The sequence below is a fragment of the Anopheles arabiensis genome, chromosome 3 (assembly GCF_016920715.1).
Source record: "Anopheles arabiensis isolate DONGOLA chromosome 3, AaraD3, whole genome shotgun sequence".
NCBI lineage: Eukaryota > Metazoa > Arthropoda > Insecta > Diptera > Culicidae > Anopheles > Anopheles arabiensis.
In genome coordinates, this window is record NC_053518.1 from 4,761,371 (window position 1) to 4,783,924 (window position 22,554).

The following is a 22,554-nucleotide window of genomic DNA, read 5'->3' on the forward strand; positions in this document are numbered from 1 at the left end:
GCATCCAAATCAAAAATATACAACCGTTCTTGCACCACCAACAAACAATTGGATTTCACAGCATTCGGGGTTTCCCACCAAACCAATTGGCTACAATGTGCAGGACAGGGCGCAATATACCAAACCTATTTTCCAAGAAATCGGACACTAAAATTTATAATTGAATTACAAAAAACGCAACAAAAAACCATAATTATTGAACCAAAATTTATCCAAATTATGTCCTATAGCAAAACATCGAAAAACTCTACTACGGCTGCTATTAGACCAAAAGACAGCACCAAAATTTTCGATACGCATATAAAAAACATGCATCATCGTCAGCGAGAGGGACAGCATTTGCAAACAAAAAAAACATTCATTTCATTATTCTCGTGTTTGTTTTGCGCAGCGATGGTATTACTTTCGCTCACTCATCCAGCGTGTTTGAACTAAGTTTCATTTCGCATTAGGTTCTATTATTTTCCCCTCCAAATTGTTTTGTTTTTTTCACTGTCCCGTTTTGCATATGTATCTCGTTCTGTTCGTTTATCGTTTTCTGTTATCTCGGTCATGCGTGTGTGTTTGTTATATTTTATGTTTTTAATAAGTGTGCGTATGTGTCCTTGTTTCGTTTCCCGTTTTATGATTTCGTTTCGTTGTGTAAGCTTTCCGTTTTGCCTTATAGTACATCCTTATCGTTTAGTAAGCTAGTAAGGAACGTTTAAATAGATAAATATTAATAATGAACGTATGTTACGTGGAATGAAGACGGGCAAGAATGATGTATTGCAAAATACAACCAACACCAGCAACAATAAAAAAACGCAACAAAGAAGTATCATTCCACTGTATTGCGCATGAATGGCCGTGATCTTGTGATGATTGTGTAATGATTTCTTTACCCTACCCTGCCCGTCCACACGGTTAACTCGATTGGCATAAACAAATCAAAATCGGCATCAAAATTCACCCACACTGAAAATACGAATCGTACTTAATGGCACACAGACAAACAATTCGCCAGCTGGGGAGCGATGGAATTCGCCAACAATCTGAAACCCCTCTAAAAAAACAAAACAAAACCAAAAGCATGTGCCATAAAGCTACGGTGTCTGCCAAAAAGCAGGCCTGTGTGTGGACGGGAATGCGAACAAAAAGCGGCAGGCAACACGATCGTAAAGCGAAAATTAATCACACAACATCAGATCAATTCGATCCGGCCAGACAACGGCAGCACAAAACAAAACCAAAAAAAAACCATACGTACATATTCGGGCGATCAGAAATCATCATTGTTCAAACACTGTGCACCCGAGTTGGGCGCGTGGTACTGAGCGGCAAAATCGTATCGCGATCAAAGATAAAATAAAACATGACGAATACAAAACACATTCCACCCTCCCTACCACCCTTCAAACTCTTCTCTTTTGCCATCTCTGCATCCAACCACCCTGAAACCAATGACGCTAATACAAACACGATTGCAGATGCGCGGCAACATTGCGACGCGTTGATAAAGGAGGAGATCGATGAGCCGCCGCGAAATGACGCATCGCAGCATCATCGGGCCGGCATACTCGAACCCGACCGGGCAGCGGGCAGCCGGAGACGGGGGCGCGATCACGAGCAGAACGGGCTCGATTGCACCTCCGGCAGCCGCCACCAGCTGCAGCAGCAGCAGCAGCAGCAGCAGCAACAGCAGCAACAGCACCGCCGCTTTGCGAAGCGCTTCAAACGTCACCATCCGGAGGTGGCCGAGAATCTGCAGCGGCGATCTCACACCGTGGCCTCACCGTCGATCTCGATGCGCTCGGACGAAACGTTCGAGGAGCAGCCGGACGATGGCCGCGGTCAGCGTGCGGGCATAAACGGTCCGTCCGTGCTCGATGACGTAAGGGAGGCGCTCGCCCTGCGACGGTCCACTGCGACAAACCACACCGAAGTGCCAGCTCGGCAAAAGCCGACCTACAGTGACGGAGAAGAGGAGGAGGAGGAGGACGACGACGAGGAGAACAACGGCAATGGGGAGCGGCGTGTGCCGGCGGCTAGCCACGCCACACCCGACAATGGTGGCTTGCGGACGCCCTTGCGCGACGAGGACGATGAGGATGAGGAAGACATCGACGGTGGAAGCGAAGAGAACGAGCTCGATCTGAAGGTGGACGGACGGCTGTCCGCCATTGCCACCACGCTCGACAGCGAGTATCACAAGCGGATGGCGGCTGCTGGGGTGCTAGCGGCAGCCGCCGCTGCCAGTGCCAGTGCGCTGGGTGATGCCGGTAGTGAGCAGGCGGCGGCCGATTTCTTTGCCGCCCATCACAAGGCCGGCACGCACGAGCTCGCCCTCAAGCAACACTTCCTCAACGAGAAGGTTCGGCTGCAGGCGCTGCTGCAGCGGCAGGCTCAGCAGCACCAGCACCACCACCAGAAGCTGGCCGGCTTTTTGCTGTCGACGGCCAGCACACCGCCAACACCTACCCTCACACCAACGAACGTGCTCAATCTTGGCCAGTCGGGCGGCGGCTCGGATCATCAGCGCGGTGGATCAGCGTCTCCGGCGGCAGCCGCTGGCGGGCGTTCGTCCGTCGCCGCTGGTAACGATTCCGGGAGCGGCAAATCATCCAACAGCAAGCAACAGCCCGCCTGCAGCTCTTCGCCATCGTCGGCCTCTTCGGCGGCTGCCGTAGCCGCTGCAGCCGCCGCTGCTGATCGGTTGTTTGCAGCCGCCTACAGCAACAGTGCCAACGCGTCCACTGCTGGAGGTGGCAATGGCGGCGGCAATGGCAGTGGAAGCTCCTCCAACGTGGCCTCGGGTAGCGCGGGTAATGGGCAGGTTTATCTGCTGCCCTGCCCACTGTGCGAGGTGCCGCTGGAGCCGCGCGTTTTCCGCCAGCATCTCGATCGGCACTATCCGCGCGACAGTCCGGTCTGTCCGGTGATTCAGTGCGGTCGCCGCTTCGCTCATCCCAACTCGGTGCGCAACCATATGCGGCTGAAGCACACGAACCAGTGGGCCCAGATGAAGGCGATGCGATCCTCGGGCGGTCCCTTTACGGGCATACCGTGAGACTTGGGGGAAGGAAACATTCCTGAACGGGGAGGGTAAAGATACGCAAGACACAGTACTGAGTTCGTTTCCCTCCTTACACTCTTTCCATTCCAAGGTTTGATTATTTCACCATACGTAAAGTGATTTGAAAGACTCGCGTTTTTTTTTCCTTGCTCCCTTTGCAAAGTGGTAGCCCCCAACAGGCCACTATTGAGCTAATATAGTGCAGCTGCAGTGGCTGAGTGGCGCTGGTCCTAATTATTGAAAGATTTCTATACATATTATCACTAGGTATTACGAAAAAGGTTCGCTAGCGATACGCGTGAGTGTCCTAAACTAACTAAAGTTCCTAAAGAAATTAAAGTAAACAACACAACACAAAAACCAAAACAAGCAAACAAACACAGAGACACACAAATGAGGCGTGATTGAAACGTTTAAAACAAGGCTATGGAGTAGTGTACATCGGAAACAAGAATCAGGAAAAAACAGTTGTTACATTTTTCTCGCAACACAAGAAAACCATGCATTCAGTATTGTTTAAGGATAAAAGCGGTAAGGAAACAGTAGCGAAAAAAGGAACGAGAAACAGCGTAAGCCACAACTAACACAAACTAACACAGAAAATACGCATACTATTCAACAACAAACAAAACAACACTAGCTTATGATAAAACACTACAAATGTTTACAAACAGTCAAACTGTTCCGTTTAAGCAACACACACACACAAGCAACGTTTTCTTTTCCTCTAGTCCTCTGTTTCGGTTCTTCGGTACAAATTGTGTTGCTTTAAGGGCGAATTGCCCTATATCTCATCTCGTTTCTTTATAAGAACAGTATTAGTAGCAAGGAAAGGTTGGGGGTCGTTTAGAATTGGATTAGAAAGTTGTACACAAACTACACCACACACCAGGCGAGATGCTTTTAAAATGGATTGAAATGAAACACTTTTCAACGACACAGCAGCAGCAGCATCAGCAACCGCCGCTGCCTGTCGAATATTAATATTTGTTATTTATTTCCACCTCACGCAACAGGCTAGAAGAGAGGCTAGACAGAACACTAGACTAGCGTTCGTTGAATGTAAATGCTTTGGTGAAACTAGCAACAGGGCGCATTGTGAGAAGGGCGCAGGGCTTTACTTTAAATCTCACTCAAGCATTTTGATTCCGAAAGCAAGTAAAAGCATTACATACAGAGACATATATACCGACAGATAATGCCATAATGGAAAGCGGTTTCCTGATGTGATCAGGAAACCGTACCTTATACTTTCTAGTGTTTGATTAACCAGTAAAACGCAAGTAAAACGAAAACTGAGCAAAGATAAAACGATAAAGGTTCCTACTAAGATATAAAATTTAAACGTTTATTAATACAAATGGCGAAAGGAAACAGCAACGCGTGTTCCGTAGCATCATCGAAATTGGCTGCAGAAAGTCCCCCACTTTGAAGGTGCGCAAAACGTACCAGATGTCAAACCGATAATTAACCAGTTTAAGGCTCACTGTGCTAGTGAAAAGTAAAGTAAATACACATTCCCCAACCAACCAACAGTTCCAGAACATAAGTATGAAATAATAATCACAAACAAAAAACGGCCTTATAGGTTAGTTGTTGCAATAGAGTTTCTGTCGCCAGGCATTGGAATATACACCCTGGTCGACTGGTAGGCGATACCGCATCACTAGAGCAAACACTTTAAATCCCCCCAAAAGCGACGCGGCGAAGAAAGCAAAGGAAGGAGAAGAACATTGGCAGCGAGAATTAGAATTACACGGCAGATAATTTTGTTTTGTTTGCAAATAGCTCGTCTAGTTGCGTGGTGGTACCATGCATACCTTAAGCGTACCAGTACAATTTCTGCCCAGTCACGACGGTTGATAGTTCCATTAGTTGGAGCCCCCGTCTCCGTCTACCCTCCCTAGTTCGGTACACTACTTTGCGCGCCGTCCGTCAAGAATATTGCGGTGTTGCCGGGGCTCTTGGCGATCGTTTTTGCCTCGCCCCAAAAACTGCTATTTCCCCCAATTGAAGGGTACTTTAACGGGGGGTGAGGGGGGGGTGATGTTGTGATGCCACACCTAGAATAATTTTTCACCAAACCCAACAGCCCGACGGCCCCCATCCGTCGAAAAGTAAAGTCAAACAGTAATCATCATCATCAACGCCACTTCGGTCCCAGGACTCTTTCCTTCCTTCCGCACTAACCGGGCGCCCGGGATGGGGCAATAGGCTGTGTTACTCAAGAAAAGACACCTTCACCACACCACCACCACCAACAAACGTACGAAAAAAGCTGCTAAACTAATTACAGCGATCGTGCGTTGTGGTGTGTCCAATTAATGGACGAACCGTTACGAAACGACCTTCACACCCTCGAGCCCGCGTGGGCCGCATATACGCATACTACTCACTACTTGCTCACTATCGGTAATTATCGGCTTGACATAAATTGAGCTTCGGTTTTTATTTTCCTGCTTAGCGCATTTCTTTGTTCGGGGCATTTTGTTGTTTATCTTGGGTGATTAGAATGGGCGCGCTCGAATTAGGAAAATGGAATTAAGGCAAACGGCGGACAGACTCACCTCGCAAAAATTTGTTCCGAAAACGTTTAACCAACTGCATAAGCCAAGGAAAAATGGAAATACAAACATGCGGATAATATTTAAGGCAAACGCTAAACACCGAAACCCAATACAAACACACAACGCTCGCTCGTTTGGGTTTGACCATTTCGTTCCTCTACTTTGCCATTTGATGTAGTATAATTTTAGAGTGTAAGAAGTGTGACGCTACGTTCTTTTGAGTGCACTGCAAACACTCCTGCTGCGGGAAAAAGTAGTCTATTTCCAATGCTACACAGCCAACGGTTCTTAGGTTTAGGATTGATTGACTTTTTTTCACAGTTTAACCGTGGTTTTGGTTTCCATTTTGCAAAGAATTATACAATAGTTGCACTATTACACAGCTACACCTGTGAACACACCAAACCAGACAGGCTTTTACTACACACAGTCACACACACACCGATAAACAAAACGATATAAAACCAGTCGCGCTTTAAAGTAAATTGCCGAAGCAGAAGTGGAAAACATAGTGGAAACATGCATATGCTAAAGAAAGATCTAACAAGTATACAACTATATTTAGCGGGCCATATTACAGCTAAGCGAGTAGAAATGCTAAACAAGCGAACAGAAAGGAACGCAAAAGAAAGCAAAAGGAATGAAACAACAATAAACAGACAAAGTGTGTAAAATGAACCCGAAAAACGCAGCACATTGGTTACCTGTAAAACATAAGTGAACAAACAAACAAACAAACAAGTTGGTAGTTTTGTATAAGAAGGAAGATATAAAAGCAGTAAAAGCTTACACAGCCAAAACGCAAACACTAAATGCAAACAAACGATCGGGAGAGGTGAGATCAACGATCGACAGGTAACGATCTCGAAGAGGATTTACAGAAAAATAAAACAAAAATACACCACACAAACACGTATAATATAAACACAACACACTCACACACACACAAACAATGTAAAAACAAACACTAGCTCGTTGCATTCGTATGAAAGGAAGTGTGAAGCTTAACATAAGCGTGCGGGAGAATGATGATAAGAAAATAAAAATGGCAACCAGAAGAACAGATGAATAAGACACGAACCCTGTCGTTTTCTTTCTTATTCATGGTTTTCCATTCCCTACCTCTTCTTCTTACCCAATTTAAGAACGGTTTAAGGTGTATTGTTTATCTCCTCAAAACTTTAGCTTAGCTTTATTTTAACTCCCTAAAAGCCTAACTATTTAGAACAAAAACACTCACACTTAATCCGGTCTATTATACTAATACAAGCGATCGTACATGATCGTGTTGCGTTAATGTACTACTTGCTGCTACTAAACTTTCTTGACTCCTGTTTGCCGCTCAGTGCGAAACGTTACTTATTTTTCTCCCCGTTTTCCTTTTACACCTACCCCGCGGCATAGTTAGGCAAGCTTGTGTTGTTTGATTTGATTTATTTTACTTTATTTTTCCCGTTTCTCTCTTCTCTCTCTCTCTTTCTCTCTCTCCCCATCATGGCATCCCGTTTCCCCCCCAAAAACGGCACTTAACGGTTGTAATTACAGTTTCTCGCCGTTCTCTAGAAATGCGCGTCCGTGCAACGGATCCACGGCCCTGCCCGAAGTGCGGCAAGATCTACCGGTCGGCACACACGCTGCGCACCCATCTGGAGGACAAGCACACGGTCTGCCCGGGCTATCGGTGCGTGCTGTGCGGCACGGTCGCCAAGTCGCGCAACTCGCTCCATTCGCACATGTCCCGCCAGCACCGCGGCATCTCAACGAAGGATCTGCCGGTACTGCCGATGCCCAGCCCGTTCGATCCGGAGCTCGCGTCACGCCTGCTGGCCAAGGCGGGTGTGAAGATTTCGCCGGCCGAGCTGCGCGCCCGTGCCTCACCGACCGGCACGCGACGCAACGATGGCATGAAGCTGGAGCTACGGTCCGGCGAGGGTGGTGAAGACTTTGACGATCCGGAAGATCTGACCATGTCGCAGAGCAGTCACAGCGAGACGCAACGGCGCTTCCACGAAAGCATGATGGGAATGTCACCGACGGGTAAGTGGGTGGTTTTTACGTTTTACGGCTGTTGTGGGGCAATCGCTCCGCCGCGTTGTTTGTTCTGGCTGATGGTGGAATCTCCCTACAATTGCAGGCTTCAATCATCTCAACTCGACCACCATCACGCGTGTGCGACCAGGCGAAGGAACACCCAAGCTGGGACTGGATGGACTGGGACGTGACGGAGGCAATGGAAACGGTGGACAAGGCAACGGAGGCCCCGGTGGTAATGGAAACGGAGGCAATGGAATGGGCGGTGCGGATCGTCATGGAGGCGGTGGTGGTGGTGGACCGGGTGGTCCGATGAACCACATGCAAGCGAACCCAACCGGATCGGCCATCTTGGACACTTATTTGCAGTTTATCACCGAGAATGCTTTTGGTAAGTGGAAAGCCTTAAAATCCAGTAGGAATCCTATTCTAACGAATCTTTCATCATCCCTGCAGGCATGAGTGGCATGACACAGGAGCAGGCGGCGGCAGCAGCACTGCAAGCAGCCAAAATTGCACACCTCAAGACGCTCGGTCACAATCTCGACCAGCTGCCGCCAGGATTCCTACCTCCCCAGCTCGATCTGGCCAAGCTGACGAGCAATAACAACCAGAACAACCCGGACCTATCATCGCTGGCAAAGCTGCAGTCCTCCCCGAACGTAACGATCGAACCGACGGGCACGGGGAACCGTAGCAACGAAACCGATCGTCTACTACAAACGAGCAACCATCAGAAGCTTCTTGCACTCGCCGCCAGCGGTGCTGGTGGCGGTCCCGGTGGTAACGGTGGCAACCATGGACTGAACAACAACAACAGCATACTGAACAGTGATGCGATCCGGCGCGGCAGCTCCTCCGAACCGATGGATCTCGGGCTGGACGGGTCCGGTGCGCACGATGACGACGGTAACAGTTCGGCCGACGAGCGAAACTACTCGGACGACGAAAGCATCGCCACACACTAAAACGGGGTAGCCCCCGTTTGCCGTCCACTCGACCTCATGGAAGTACCATTTCCTTTATGCCATTTACTATACAACTTAAAGCAACTTACCACCGGATCGGCCTCGTTGGACGCATTTTTACCACCACTGTTACCACACCAGCGCCACACCCCTCTCCGGCGGGTTGATTTGAAGAACGAAGCGGACAACTCACACCCGTGTGTATACTGCAGCCCGGAGTTCGATCTGTTCTGCCACGCAAGCAACACATCGAAGTCCGAGAAATTCATTGTGCCATCGTGTTAAGATAGCTTGAGTGGGGCGGGACGCATCTCCAGCAACAAATAATCGGGCTGTTGGGACGCCCCACGCCCCCCCACCCGCATATATCCCCCATATCGATGTGAAGAAGCGAAGCAGCCAACAAGCAAGCTCCCCTCAGACGTAACGCGGTTTCCCACACTCGGTCGGTCGGTTCGACTTGGTTCCCCGTCTCTACTACTATAGTTTGTTTTGTAGTAAAACAAATCGCAACAGATCGTACACTACTCGGGGTTCAAATTAGTGCGTAAGGCTGTAGCAGGAAACCCTTGCAACAGCGAACAGAAAAAAAGCAACCGAAATACCTCAGACTAAGCGAAAGTCACACAGCTCTTTTACACGTGTAATAAGCAGACACAGCATTGCAATTCGACGGCGTGGAGGACGGCCTCCCGTTGTACCCAGTCTACCTCAAAGAAGCGGCAACGGCCCGCACAAGACACTTAACCGTTTTACCTCTGAAATGCTAGTGAAGTAATATGAATACGAGTTTTAACTACTGATCCTAACCTTTACCTGAGAACAAAGTAACTACACGAACAAACCGGTAGACTAAAGCCGACTACATCGTAAGCACAACTACGTAGGAAGTGTAACATCCTGTAACTTAAAGTATACTACTATCACTACCTCTACCGCGACACCTACCACTCTCTCTTGTATACGTCTTGACAGATACCCTTCCGTGTGCAACGTTTCACCACAAAAGCTGTGGGAAGGAAGCACTGTCCGGGACAGTGTAGTGCGCGCTACCCATTACTCTCTGTACGATGCTATACGATTTTTGTAAGCCAAACGGCAAACAAAAAGCAATCGAAAACGCCATACCCAGCATACATACCGGAATACGAAAATATCACGAGCAACCGAATGTATACTAAACCACTGTTTCCTAGTGTAACGGGAGCAGGAAACGGGCCGAAAGGACGACAGGATCGAGATACGAGTCACTATTTTGTATTGACACCATTATCGCACCCTTTCCTAAAACACCTTGTTCCCCTCCTCACCCCCCAAGAACAGGTTGAATAGTTGTCCATTTCTTCCTGCTTTGGGTGAGAGGAGGTTGTTATTTGTTTTTCGTTTTGTTTTTATGTAGTGTTTCACATACACATACACCGTGCGATACGAATATTGTTTGATTGTCATAAACACCTGCCTCCACATGGCTTGGAGGGGGTGAATATTATCATACATACGAAACACGTTATACGAAACCTTTCCCCCTGTTCTTAAAAGTGCACGATTTCAAACGGGAAGAGGATTTCCTAATCCTACGGATGATTGCCAGGAAAGCAACGCCAGCGCCGCCCAAAATATCATTAGCGCGATGGCGAATGTTTTCCACGAGGCAAACCACCTTCCCCTCCTCCCGAACAACAAAAGCTATACGATCATACACAGTCACCACTAAGCTGGATACGATAATCGATAGAGGAAAGCGTTGTTGCGGTGAGCGCCCAAAGCTCCTGCTACTCCGCGCGTATACGTTTACACACTCGCTGTATACTGAAATATGGAACAAAAGCATGGTACAGAATTGCGTACCAGCATTACGATTTATCATGGAAACTTTGCAATATCACTTGAAGTATACTTTAACCCGTACAACCGCAGATGCGTCTACCACACTGGTACGCGGGGTAAGAAACGAATGAACCGGTGGAGCCACATTCAAACACACCAACAAATCAAGAGTACAATTGAGCCCCCCTGTTTATTTGCCCTTTGCTTCCTTCAAAGGAGAGCTTTCGAAGGTTCTCACTCTCTTTCTCTCTTTAGCCCAGTAAAATACCCTAAATACCGACCCCAAAAGAAAGGGCGACCTTTTTACTACCTCATCAACGTAGCGTTAACTATCTAGTAGTAATACCTCCGTTTTACCAACGGGCGCGATCGATCGGAGTTTCCGTCGTTGGATTAGTCATGTAAGATGATCAGTGAATCGCTACTACAAATGGAGATGCCACACTTACCTCCTGTCTGCTACCGAAGCGTGTAGTAATAGCATGGCAATTATACCTCTACCTACATATACCATACACATATATGCATATACCATACCAAGCAAACCAGCAAGCCAGCCAGCCAGCGCTTGAATACTCTCTCAGGGTGGCGCACATTACTGAAAACTGAAGCAAAAGTAGTCGCTTTAATAGTTTAAGAGCACACCATCCAACCAACCATAGACAGGATGTTAATTTCTCAGGGAGTTTTTTGTTTTGCTTTTATTTTATGTTCTCTCACTCTATAGCTAACTATTGACTGTAGCATTACCACACCAACCATTTACAACACACAAACCAGATGTGCAACAGAAAACGGGTAAACGACTAATGTTTAAGCAGATGGTGTTATGAAGGTTTGACAGATCTTATTAAGTTTTTTTTATATATATTTTCTTTACCATTGTGTTTCCGTTTTGTTTTACGTTCGATTGAAACACTCACATAGAGGAAGCATTTGCAACATGCCATCAGTTCTTTTTTATCAGGCTGGTAACGCAAACAGAAATACCTCAACGTAGATGCAGACAGTGCAAGTAAGAGAAGGAAAAAGGGAGAGAATTTGTAATATAAAACATTAGAACATGGTAACAAATACTATATACGGTTGAATACGGTAGTAAATGATGGTGAAAGCAAACTGTACTAAAGTAAGAAAGTAGACAGTACAGAAAACAAATAGCACAAGGGGCAGATTAGTAGACGCGTACTTATTCGTTCGAAGTCGAATATAAAGCTAAACATATGAAAGCCGGCAGCATGAGCACTCTCAATGCGTGACTGTAAATATTATTAATATTGAGAGGGTGGCAGAGCAGCAAAATTGAGTATGAAATTAAGAAATCATAATGCTCCAATGGGAATGGGTTGCCCAACAACTGAATCTCCACTGCGAACGTTGAATCTGATTTAAAAACAAAAGGAGACAAGAGTGATAACGAATAGTAGCACGGCGGGCAAACACACAAAACTAAAAAAAAGATTCCGTTAACGATTGAAGCGTCAACAAGCGACGAACCTTTGATCGTCCAGTAGGAATTGTTTTTTTTTCTGTAAGTTGTTTTCCTTATTAATTTTTGCTTTCATTTATTTGTATTCCCACCCACACAAAGGGACGGGGATAGCAGAGTATTAAAACAATCAAAATTACATATTAGTTGAGCTGCCCCGAGCTGGCAACAAACATACAAAACAAACAAATCGTCCATAGCGATGTAAAAAACGCAAACGTACGATAGGAAATGTGGAAATTCAATGAATTTTGTTTAGGGGTTTGAACATATGCAAAACTACGCGAGTTACGAGTTACGACTATTATTAGCATCCTTTATTTTCGGTTTTACGTCACGTACTTAAATGCTAAAGCGAGTAATGGCATTACACAATTCGTGCGACGTTACGTCTTGCAGCATAACAAAAAGGGTTTTAATTTTTGAAGCGGTTCTATTTCTGTTCTAAAAATTTGTTTCCTACAAAAATGACTTCCCCAATTACAGCTATCTTGTTATTTATATCGGTGTTGCTTCTAGTGGGCATGATTAAAGAGGAAGAAATTTATAAACCCTTTTGTTAAGATTAAGAACAAACTACAAAGTCAAGCATAAAATAGGGTGTATGTGTGTGTGTGTTGCTAGATAATGAAATATTATTAGTCTAAAATAAAAGTATAAGAAGTACTAATATATCGCGAAAGTAAGAAATGATGGTTATTTGCAGCATTACAAACTTATTAATGAAATGGAGAACAAAACTAGGCAATGGAGGAGGTAGAAATTTAGCGATCTGCTTAGATGGAAATCGTGAAAGTTGTTAACTGTTTGATGAAGCTGTTTTACATTCACACACACACACAAACTCACAAAACCGATTGTGAGGTGATCCCAATACTATTAACTCATTAGAATAGTGTTGACACAGGCGGGTTGAACAAACAAACGATAACAAACGATCGCAAACTTACAACTGCATGTAAGAGGAACATGGATTTTTGATACACAAACACAAACACAGCATCAAATAGAACAAAAGTAGTTAATATAAATACAAAACAACAACATGCTTGTATAAGAAAGGATACCCGCGGAGATGCAAAACAAGCAGAGGAAAAAAGGAAAAACACATTATGCCGGTATTAGTAATACGAAACCCTCTCTCTCTCTTTTCCCTCTATCATTTTGTGTCTCATTAGTGGATAAGTACTATTATGCTATTATTGAACTTTGTTCATTCTTGTTTTAAGTTTTTTTGTACACTTTTCCCTTCGATAAGGTATCGTTTTTTTTTTTCTTCGGCGGAAAATATATTTAAAAACTTTAAAATCATTTGTTTGTTCCTTATTTTATTTTTATAATGTTTATTTTACTTTCCTTTCGGTTTGGTTTGTTTCGTCTATTCGTGAACAATGTTTTTTATTTGATTATTTGAATTTTAGCATACAACATAGGGCGTGCCTTTTTTCAACGACGGCAGTAACAAATTACAACCAACTGCAAGCGCTTGACTCCATCTGCAGCTTCAGAAAAATTGCATTCATTTGAATATTTACCCCTAGCAAGGCAAGAGTTGCATGTACAAGTTCCTACAAAGTAGTCCGGAGATAGTCGGCCAGTATGGATGCGGAATGAAGACAAAATCCAACACATAAATACTATTCAACTCATGGCATAGCAGTAGAAAACAATGAACATTATGTAAAAAGAATATTCCCAAATTTACCCCTATTAGAAAAGTTTCATATTGGCTAAAGACATACAAGTGCAATACTTTTCATTCTTGACCGATCGGATGGTTTGAAATCATGATCACCATTGATCGAACGTTTATAAACAGCACACACACACACATACAACATCTTTAGACGACTGTGAGGCGATTGTTAAGGAAATCGTCTGAGTCTGTGTGTATTTAAAGAGACAATAATCGGAAGTTAAGCGAACAATTGCAAACAAAACTCACACACACACAACAAGAAAGAAATACACTTTAGCCGAAACAGAATAACATTGTGCAACCAGTAGATATAATGATTTTGAGATATTAATATTACACCCGACCGGATCATGCGAACCGGCAAATCTCCCCAAACAGCAAACGCATATGTAGATTTTCGTACTCAAAGCGCCACGTCTTTGATGAACAGTATAAACAAAAAAAAACCAGTCGTATTTTGATCACAAGATTAAGCAAAAACAAATGCCTCTAAAACAAATGTTACAACTAGTGAATAATTATAACGGCAATGATATGTAGCGATGATGAAGGTTGCTGGTATTAAGATGTATGGATTACACGTAAAGTGCAAACGTAGAACCGTAGTTAAAGCTCCATTTGACACATTTAAACTATAATAACACATCCCATTCCAGCACTCTCTCGCCTAACCGTGTGCGAAGGTGTGATTCAACAAAAGATCAATTTATGGTACAACACACACGCTCTGTGGGAAATATTAATAATAATAATAGTGCAAAACAAAACCAAGGGACGATGCAGAAAGTCACCTTACTTAGTAGAAACCATTTTGTGAAATCAACATACAAAATTAAGATAAATGCGTAACGTGCAAAGCTTATTTATGTATTGATGAGTAACATTTCTGATCTCATGGCCGAATTGGCAAAAAGAAAAAATGGAAACGTAAGCGAAAGCAAAATCACATTAGAGTGAGGGGATCGGAGCTATAGATAAAATGGTTAGTAGTCAAGATTGTACTAGTATTCAAAGTTTTGGTTTTCTTTTCGTTTCATTTGTTTCTACTTACTACTATCGCAGCCAAGGCCAGCCAAGCTTCCCCCGTGTAACAATCGCTTCGAGCAAAAGACGGCGTAACAAGCTAATCAAGCTAGTAAGTCATTATTGTAACTTATGAACAAGACTACTCTAAAGCGCCCCAATGAAAAGTATGATTCAAATAAAGTAATATAAAGCAAACATTGGTGTTGTATTATTTGCAATATACTCATTATTACAGCTATTTTCGCTAATTTATAATAGATAACTGAAGCATCTGTTCACACTCGTTTTTCCCCGCATTAAAATCAATTTTCATCTCTTTTGTCCTTTTCAACGGGGAACAGTACTTGAAACGTTTCAGAAATTTCAATTGCCATCGATTTTCCAATAAGAATCTTTTCATTGTCTATTAGCAGGCCCTGTCAGACGTAAGACGTTTGCGCAAAATTCCGTTGCTTGGGAACGGGAATCGTAAACGTCAACGTAAAACACAAATATTTACGTTTTAAGCTGGTGAAGAAAATCTTCTCCTAATCTCCTCTGTACAGTATTTGTGAACAACTGTTGTGGTGGTGCATCGAGGGCAAGAAAATGTTCCGCTCGGCAACAGCATCCTCCCTTGCGTCACGGTTTTTCATTTCCATCAATCATCCTCGAATAGCGCCCCTGACGATACCGCTCGCGTCGTTCACGAATCACGCCCCGATCCCGGCAAATGGAACAAATCATCTCCACCAGAACGGCAGCAGCAAGGACGATTACAATCGGCGCAAGCAACGTACCGCCGGGCCACTGCACTTCATCGCTGCGAGTTCTTTCCTATCGTGGTTTAGCAAAAAATCCGACGATGAAAACACGCCCGAAAGTCAGCTGATTACCATTATCAAACGCTCCATCCTATCGATACAGAAGGAAGAGTATCAGAAGGCGGAACAGATGCTGCATCTCGCCCTCAAGATGGCGCAAGATCTCCAGAGCAAGGACGGCATCACGTACATTTACGACATCATGGCAAACCTTGCGATGGAGGTGGGCGATTTTGCCAAGGCCGAGAAACTGTTCGTCAACGTTATGCAGCGCCTGTTTTCGGACGGATTTTTGGAGGATCACATCAAAATGCTGCACATCAGCTCAAAGGTGGCGCATCTCGCGCAGCTGCAAGGACATTTGGATAAGGCCGCGCAAGGGTTCGAGTGGACGCTGGCCAAGCTGGAGGAGAAACTGAAACAACTGGGCGATGACAACGCGAAGGAAATCCGGGAGCTGTGGGGAATCACGAAGAACTGGTACGCGCAGCTGCTGATGGAGAGTAAGCGCTTTGCGGAAGCGAAGCAAGCGTTCCTGCAGGCGTACGAAGCGTACACCGAAATACACGGCATGCTAACGGAGGAAGGACTGACGATACTGAACAATCTCAGTGTCGCATGCTCTAACGTAAGTTGCCTTTTGGGGGTGAGAATCAAATGTCCAAAAATGTTAACTGACCTATTTGCCTGAATTACAGCTTGAAGATTACGCATCTGCTGAACGGTTTCTCAAAGAGGCCATTGCACTTGCCGCCCAAATCCCGGATCTCTCCGAAGCGGGTGTGTACAAGGCAAACTTGGGGCTACTTTACCTGCAACAGGGACTGCTCCGGCAAGCGTCCGAGTTCTGCACCTTTGCCTGGCGCTACGGAAAGCAGCACAAGCACGAAGAGACTGTACAACAGGCAAGCTACTGTCTGGAGCAAATTAAAGCGATGGAAAAGTAAGACCTTTTAAAGGACACTTCGATGCACGATGTTGTGGACACACTGACAACACAGCCTACTGTTGCTATAGAGGAATGGCAAATTATAGAGCACGTTCCTTACTTACTCTCCCCTGTTGATGAACTTTGTTACCTTAATTATTGTTCGAAGATTAAAATAAATTGTGTACAACAAGATTTCAATCGCCTGCGGGCGATATGAAGAAGAAGTTTAAACTGTTATGCTTATCGTTTATTATAATTATTGCTATCTCTACCAAAACACACACACACACGTTGGAAACACTTGCAGCTGAATGCGGTGCGTATTATGCCGCTTAAAGCAAATCTTCCATTTCGCGCATAAACTGTAAATACGCATCGTCCTTGGTTGGCTTCGATGGATCCGCCGCAACCGTACGCGGATCGTGCTGATCGTGTACCGGCCGGGCCGGTGGTTTCGCCTTCCGCACGTCGTCCTTTTTCGCACGCAACGCGCTCGGTACGAACCGGGTAACGTCTGCGCTGAGATTGCGGATCTGCGGTTTCGCCGAAATGGTGGCACTTTTGGGATCCTTCTGCTGGAGCAGCTGCTGTTGCTGCTGTTGCTGGGCCTGCTGGTGCAGCTGCATGTTGCGCTGCTGCTGGATGTGCTTGGGCGGAGGGCCGGCCGGTGGTCCAGGCGGCATGCGGATGCCCATGCGCGGTGGCATAACCGGGGGCGGTCCACCCGGGATACCGGGTCGGCCGGGCATACGCAAACCGGCGGGCATACCGCCCATACCGGGTGGCCGCAGTGGTGGTGGCCGTATCATGAGCGATTGCATCGAACCGGGCGGGCCCGGCATTGGGATGGAGGATGGCATTGGCATGAACTTTGGCATCGCTGCATCCGGCGCCGGGGCCGGGTTGGGTAGCGGCGGTGCCGATGGGGTAGGGATAGAGGAAAGCGAGGGTGTGTCGTGGGTCGATTGTTCCTTCTTCTTCTGTACGCTTTCCATCTCCTTCATAAAATCGTCAATGTTTTGCCCGGAAAGGGCAAGCATCTTCTGCTGTACGGTGTTCGGTTGCTTTACCGTCTTCTCACCGTCCGATTCTTCCGTGTTGTCCTTCGAATCACCGTCGTCATAGAACTTGACGCTCTTTTGCGTTTCCGCGTGGAAGTTCTCCAGATCGAAGTCCAGCTCGGGCATGTCGAACAGATCGGGCGGTGGCCCCGGTGGACAGCCCGGTATGTCGTCATCGTCATCGACCGGTTCCGTCGGTTCGATTGGGTTTTCGACCGGTTTCTTCAGCAGCGGGGCCGGTGGCGGGATGCTACGCAGCGGCGGAACAATACTGGGCGGTGCCACGCTCGGTGGCATCGGTATGCGCGGGATGGACAGGGGTGTAGGTGTTTCCGTCGTCGACGGCAGTGGAATATCGTCCACCTGCACCTGCTCCGCGTGGCGCACGCTTTCGTAGTACTGGATGCGTTTGTTGCGCCGCTTTTCATAGTCCACCTCCTTGCGCTTCAAATCCGCCCACAGCTCCGGATCGTCCGCCTGGTACAGGCGCATCACACGGTCCAACGTTTCCTTCAGCTTTTTGCGCTTCTCCTTCAGCACCTTCTCGTTCAGGGGCGATGGTTGATACACGTTAAACTCCATCTCGTCGATCTTTTCCATCTCCTCGATTAGCTGCGCCGGGTCCTTGCCTTTCAGCACGGCCGCCCGGACCATCTGGCGCTGCTTTTTGTTCTTCTTCAGCTCCTTCTTGCGCGCCTCTTTGCGGGCCTGATCCGTCGGGTTCATGTACTTACCACTCTTGGTGGTGTTGATCGAACGGCGACCCATTTTGCAAGTGTACTGAGGGCGTTTTTGACTAAGTGTTAAGCTTATAAATTAATAAATGCACACACTCTTTGCACCAAAATAACATCCAACATCGTCCGTCGTTGCAAAACGTAAACAAATCTGCCGAATGACAGCTGCAGTCGGTTCGAGCAGCCCTAGTGAGCAACACTGATCGAATTCCGGGAAAGTGAGAATGCCACCCGACTCACTGTCTCTCACAATAGAACAACATTCTCACGTCTCACCGAATTGGCTCACATCAAATAGCGAACGGTACCGATATTTGACTAGAAAAGAACACAAATCGTAAAGATTTTCTCCCGGAAGTCGCATTCCCAGCATTCACCTAACTTGAATATCTACAGATGTCGTATATCACAGTTTTTCATCCAAAACACTTTTGCTGAATGCATATTTTTAACTAATTTATTTACTTCAAATACTATGCGGTTTTAATTCTTTTAGAAAAGCAATTTATTTGGTATTTGAAAATTATTGAAGCAAATTTTACCGTGAAATTTTGAAAACCGCACATCTCCAATCCGCGTGAGACAAAAATCGCGTAACCCGGGAGCATACTGTACGTGAGTAAAGCTGTTCGACTCACTGTCATTTGAAATTTCCGTTGCAAACAAACAAACAACACCTCCGTTGGTATACTTCAAACAAGCATTTAAAAACCACTTATTTTATTTATTTATGTTTCTTTCTGTTTCACAAATGTACAACAATCTTTTGGCGATAACATCTAAAGCATTCGTAACGCAGCCAAAACGATCCAAAAAACAAACCGACAAAAGCCTTGCTTCGTTCGTACAATTTACAATCTAAAAGACCGCTTTCTCCTTCTCTCTTAGTAAAAGTGTGCTATAAATAAAGAGAATCTCATCTTTCTATCGTATGTTCAATTGCCTTCAGACATGTCCCCTGGAATAGAAATTGAAACCGTCAGTATCGGGACAAAGGACACATGGTACAGTGAATCATGACAAAACGCCGTAACGGCATGCATTACTGCCCTACGCTACTGGCACAGAGCACATTCTCAACTGCCGCGTCAGTGGGGAAGGGTTGCATGCGGTACTTCAAATCAATGATAATGCTATCAACAATTGCGTGACTATTCGCACGAATAGGTGTGTACGATACAACACAATAAGGAAACACTTCCGACAGCGTTGCTTCACACTTCATGCGGGACTAAAGGGAACACACACAAAAAAGAACATAACACTCTACTTGAAGATAAGAAACTCTAATGGACGAAGACGGACCAACAGTTCAATGCCTACATACACACAATGAACTACAAACAGAATCGGGTAGATTGAACAAAACACGAGACACAACATGGACAATGAAAAAAGGGTTCCTTTTACTGGGCTTCAGACAAAATTTATTCTTATCACTGTTCTCGCTCCCTTATAGTGCTTGATACAGTAATTATTGCTCTCTTTTCCTTACACTTATTTTTTATATATTTTCGTGTGTTGTGTAAACTTAACACGCAACCAAAGTACAAAGCTATTGTATGTTGTTTACCTAGCTAAGAGTTGTTGTGAAAACAATGTCGCTGCTCTGTCGGTGGCGCTTATGTTGTAATGTTCGCAGACACATTGGCCCTGACTTTCCCTCACACAATCGAGAGCAAAAGGAACAACGCAACACAACGTTAAGGTTTCAAAACTATAGACAGTAGCACGAGCATGCAACACGTATTACACAAATATTTCCAACAGAACATCTAAGCTAACATTTAACAGCACTTGAGAACAAGCTTTTCTTTCCCCCTGTTAACTAATTCTAAAATCGCTACAAATGCACAGGAAATCAAATAGGTACGCAATACGAAGTTGTAGTAGAGACGACGAAGGTACAGACAGGAAGAAAAGACGGCAGCCAACGCTCCGCGCGCACCGCTCCATCACCCAGCGTTGACTGTCTATTCAAACTTTGCAATAATTACCATCATGCCCACGCCGGCCAGCAGTGCCGTAATTTCCTTCAGCGACTGCCACAGCTTGGTCGACTCTTCCAGCAGCTCCGGTATCACCGACACGGTCGCAATGTAGATGAAACCACCGGCCGTGAACGGCAGCACCCACGATTCGGCCGCATCACTTCCACTGCCCAACAGGGCAAGGACGGTACCGGCCAGCGCACCGACCGCCGTCGTCAGCTGCAGCAGCATTGCCTTCTTCTTCGAGCAGCCCGACTTGATCAGGATTGCAAAGTCACCGATTTCGTGCGGCACCTCGTGCAGCAGGATGGTAATTGTCGTGATGAGACCGATGCTATTTCCCGCCAGATAGGACGCACCGATCGCAAGCCCGTCGGTGAAATTGTGCGTGAAATCGGCGGCCAGGTTAAGGTAGCCGGCGATCTGAATGTTCTCCTTCTTCGGCTCTTTACGGACAGCTTTGCCCTTTGCTTTTGCTTCCTCCTTTTTCGACTTGGTTGGTACTTCCGCTTCTTGCTTCTTATCGTTCTTATCCTTCTTGTCTTTCTTGTCCTTTTTGTCCTTCTTACCCTCCGTTGGGGACGGTGGTGGGGAGCTCTTGGCAGGCTTTGGCTGTACGGCCGGCTTTGCACCTCCGTGGCTGTGACCGTGACCATGCCCATGGCCCGTATCTCCCTTAATCAATCGGACAAACTTTTCCACCGCCAAAAACACGATGATGCCGGCCAAAACCCACAGCCCGACGCGCATATCGTGCCCATGGCTTTCGTGACCGTCCGCCTCTCCATGGCCATGCGAATGTCCGTGCGAGTGACCATGCGAATGATCGTCCCCGTGCGAATGGGGCTGGATGGCGTGCGGAATCAAGTGCAGGAAAGCATCTCCCAGCAGGCCGCCCGAAGCAAAGGCAAGCAGCGTTTTCAGCCGGGGCTGCATCTCTTCCGTATTGTCCAGCGGGATGGCAAACAGAATGAAAAACGGTGCCGCACTAATCAACAAAGTTGAACCCAACGAATGCACCCAGATGTAGAACGTATCTAAAAGAAAAGCACACGTTACCATTCCATTAAAATCGGGCCGTGAGAATCAAACATTAAATCCTTTCTTACCTCTCGGTGCTTTACTATCACTTGTTGACTTTTCGTGGTGATGATGATGATGATGTTGATGGTGACCGCCATGATGATGATGATGATCATGGCCCGCATCTCCACCATCATGATGATGGTGGTGATGGTGATGATGTGGAACTGCCGGGACCGGTTCCTCTTCGTAAACCTCGTTAGCATGCTTCGAATACTTAAAACTGGGACTTTCGTGATGATGATGATGATCATGCTCATCGTGAAGATGATCGTGGTCGTGAGCGTGCTGTCCGTGGGCACCGCAAAGGGTCGGGAAGGTGAGGAACAAAATCACAAGAAACAGTCCGAGCGCAAGGTACGCCCGGTAGGACGTTGATTCTTCCTTCAGCGGGACCCTCGTCCCCCGGCTTTTCGTGTGGTTCATTTTGATTCTTTTTTTTCCTTTCCTTCCGCTTTTTGCTTCGTGGCGTACGTGTGCGGTTTGATCAGATCGGAAGGTGCCTCCGCCGATAGCAATATGCAGCGCTCCGCTATTCTGATGTGGGGACGAATTACTTTGCAAACCCTTCTAGCGCACCAGCTGCATCATGCACAAGCGATACTGCCGCAGCTAACACACGCTATTTGTACTATTGGAGGCGTATATTTGCACAAAGGATAAAGCCGTGTCGGTATTATATATTCTTCAAAAATGGATCCACGGCATGTTTTAACGAAAGCGCGTTGGAAAAACATCTGGCTTAACGAAACAAACGTCACCGCCATCATCGGCCACCCGCATGTCAAAAACTGGGTTTCGCGAGCTCGTTAACGCTTCAACTTGGTGCGATTTTCCCTCGCTGGCGATGCTTTTTGTAAGTCGTTGCGACGATTTTAGACGTTTCGAGCGAGGGTTTTTGAGGGTTCAAGATGGCCGTCAAAATGCTCGCGCTGGGGTGCGATTGTGTTGGTGGGCAAAATTAAAAGGCCACAAAAATAAAAACACTTCACCACCCCCCCCCTCCCCACCCTCTTATTGACCTATTATTGAATTGGGTCCTACATTTCATGTGTGTTCCAAATTAGCATCTTTACTCCGCCGTCTCACTTGCTCATACTTGTTTCGCTATTGCATTATTGCACTATTGCTATTGCGGGTGCTTTTGACGTTGAGGGAATCGGGGAAAACTGGTATTGAACTTTTAACAGTGATTTTATTAATGTATTTATTTCGAAGAAGAGCACAGTGATTTAATGTGATTTAAATCCTTTCGGCTATTCATAAAACAACACGTGTACCCATTT

The 22,554-nt window shown here is 46.0% G+C and overlaps 4 protein-coding genes across 12 annotated transcripts in view; 2 read left to right on the forward strand and 2 right to left on the reverse strand.

Moving 5' to 3' along the window:
• The window catches only part of LOC120900500 (protein abrupt), a 109,491-nt gene extending 96,248 nt beyond the window's left edge, over positions 1 to 13,243 (forward strand). For 6 of the 9 annotated variants that reach the window (XM_040307568.1, XM_040307567.1, XM_040307566.1 and 3 more), the window contains one exon: positions 1,470 to 6,702. In XM_040307568.1, coding sequence (XP_040163502.1) covers positions 1,470 to 3,049 — 1,580 coding nt within the window. In that variant the 3' untranslated portion in view covers positions 3,050 to 6,702. Of the gene's footprint in view, positions 1 to 1,469; positions 6,703 to 7,167; positions 7,660 to 7,756; positions 8,045 to 8,109 lie in introns of those variants that run through there. The other 3 variants (XM_040307572.1, XM_040307574.1, XM_040307573.1) reach the window with 3 other exon arrangements.
• Positions 13,244 to 15,132: 1,889 nt separating this feature from the next.
• On the forward strand, positions 15,133 to 16,620 carry LOC120901300 (tetratricopeptide repeat protein 19 homolog, mitochondrial). Its single transcript, XM_040309099.1, has 2 exons — positions 15,133 to 16,093; positions 16,164 to 16,620. The coding sequence occupies exons 1-2, from the start codon at positions 15,251 to 15,253 to the stop codon at positions 16,410 to 16,412; spliced, it is 1,092 nt and encodes a 363-aa protein (XP_040165033.1). The 5' UTR covers positions 15,133 to 15,250; the 3' UTR covers positions 16,413 to 16,620.
• An 8-nt stretch (positions 16,621 to 16,628) lies between these two features.
• Positions 16,629 to 18,497, reverse strand: LOC120901298 (WW domain-binding protein 11). Its single transcript, XM_040309096.1, has one exon. It carries the CDS (start codon positions 18,223 to 18,225, stop codon positions 16,729 to 16,731), a length of 1,497 nt encoding a protein of 498 aa, XP_040165030.1. The 5' UTR covers positions 18,226 to 18,497; the 3' UTR covers positions 16,629 to 16,728.
• A 383-nt stretch (positions 18,498 to 18,880) lies between these two features.
• On the reverse strand, positions 18,881 to 22,009 carry LOC120901299 (protein catecholamines up). Its single transcript, XM_040309098.1, has 3 exons — positions 21,295 to 22,009; positions 20,192 to 21,222; positions 18,881 to 19,152 (listed from the first exon to the last, which is right to left on the reverse strand). Exons 1-3 carry the CDS (start codon positions 21,692 to 21,694, stop codon positions 19,111 to 19,113), a joined length of 1,473 nt encoding a protein of 490 aa, XP_040165032.1. The 5' UTR covers positions 21,695 to 22,009; the 3' UTR covers positions 18,881 to 19,110.
• Between the last annotated feature and the right edge of the window lie 545 nt (positions 22,010 to 22,554).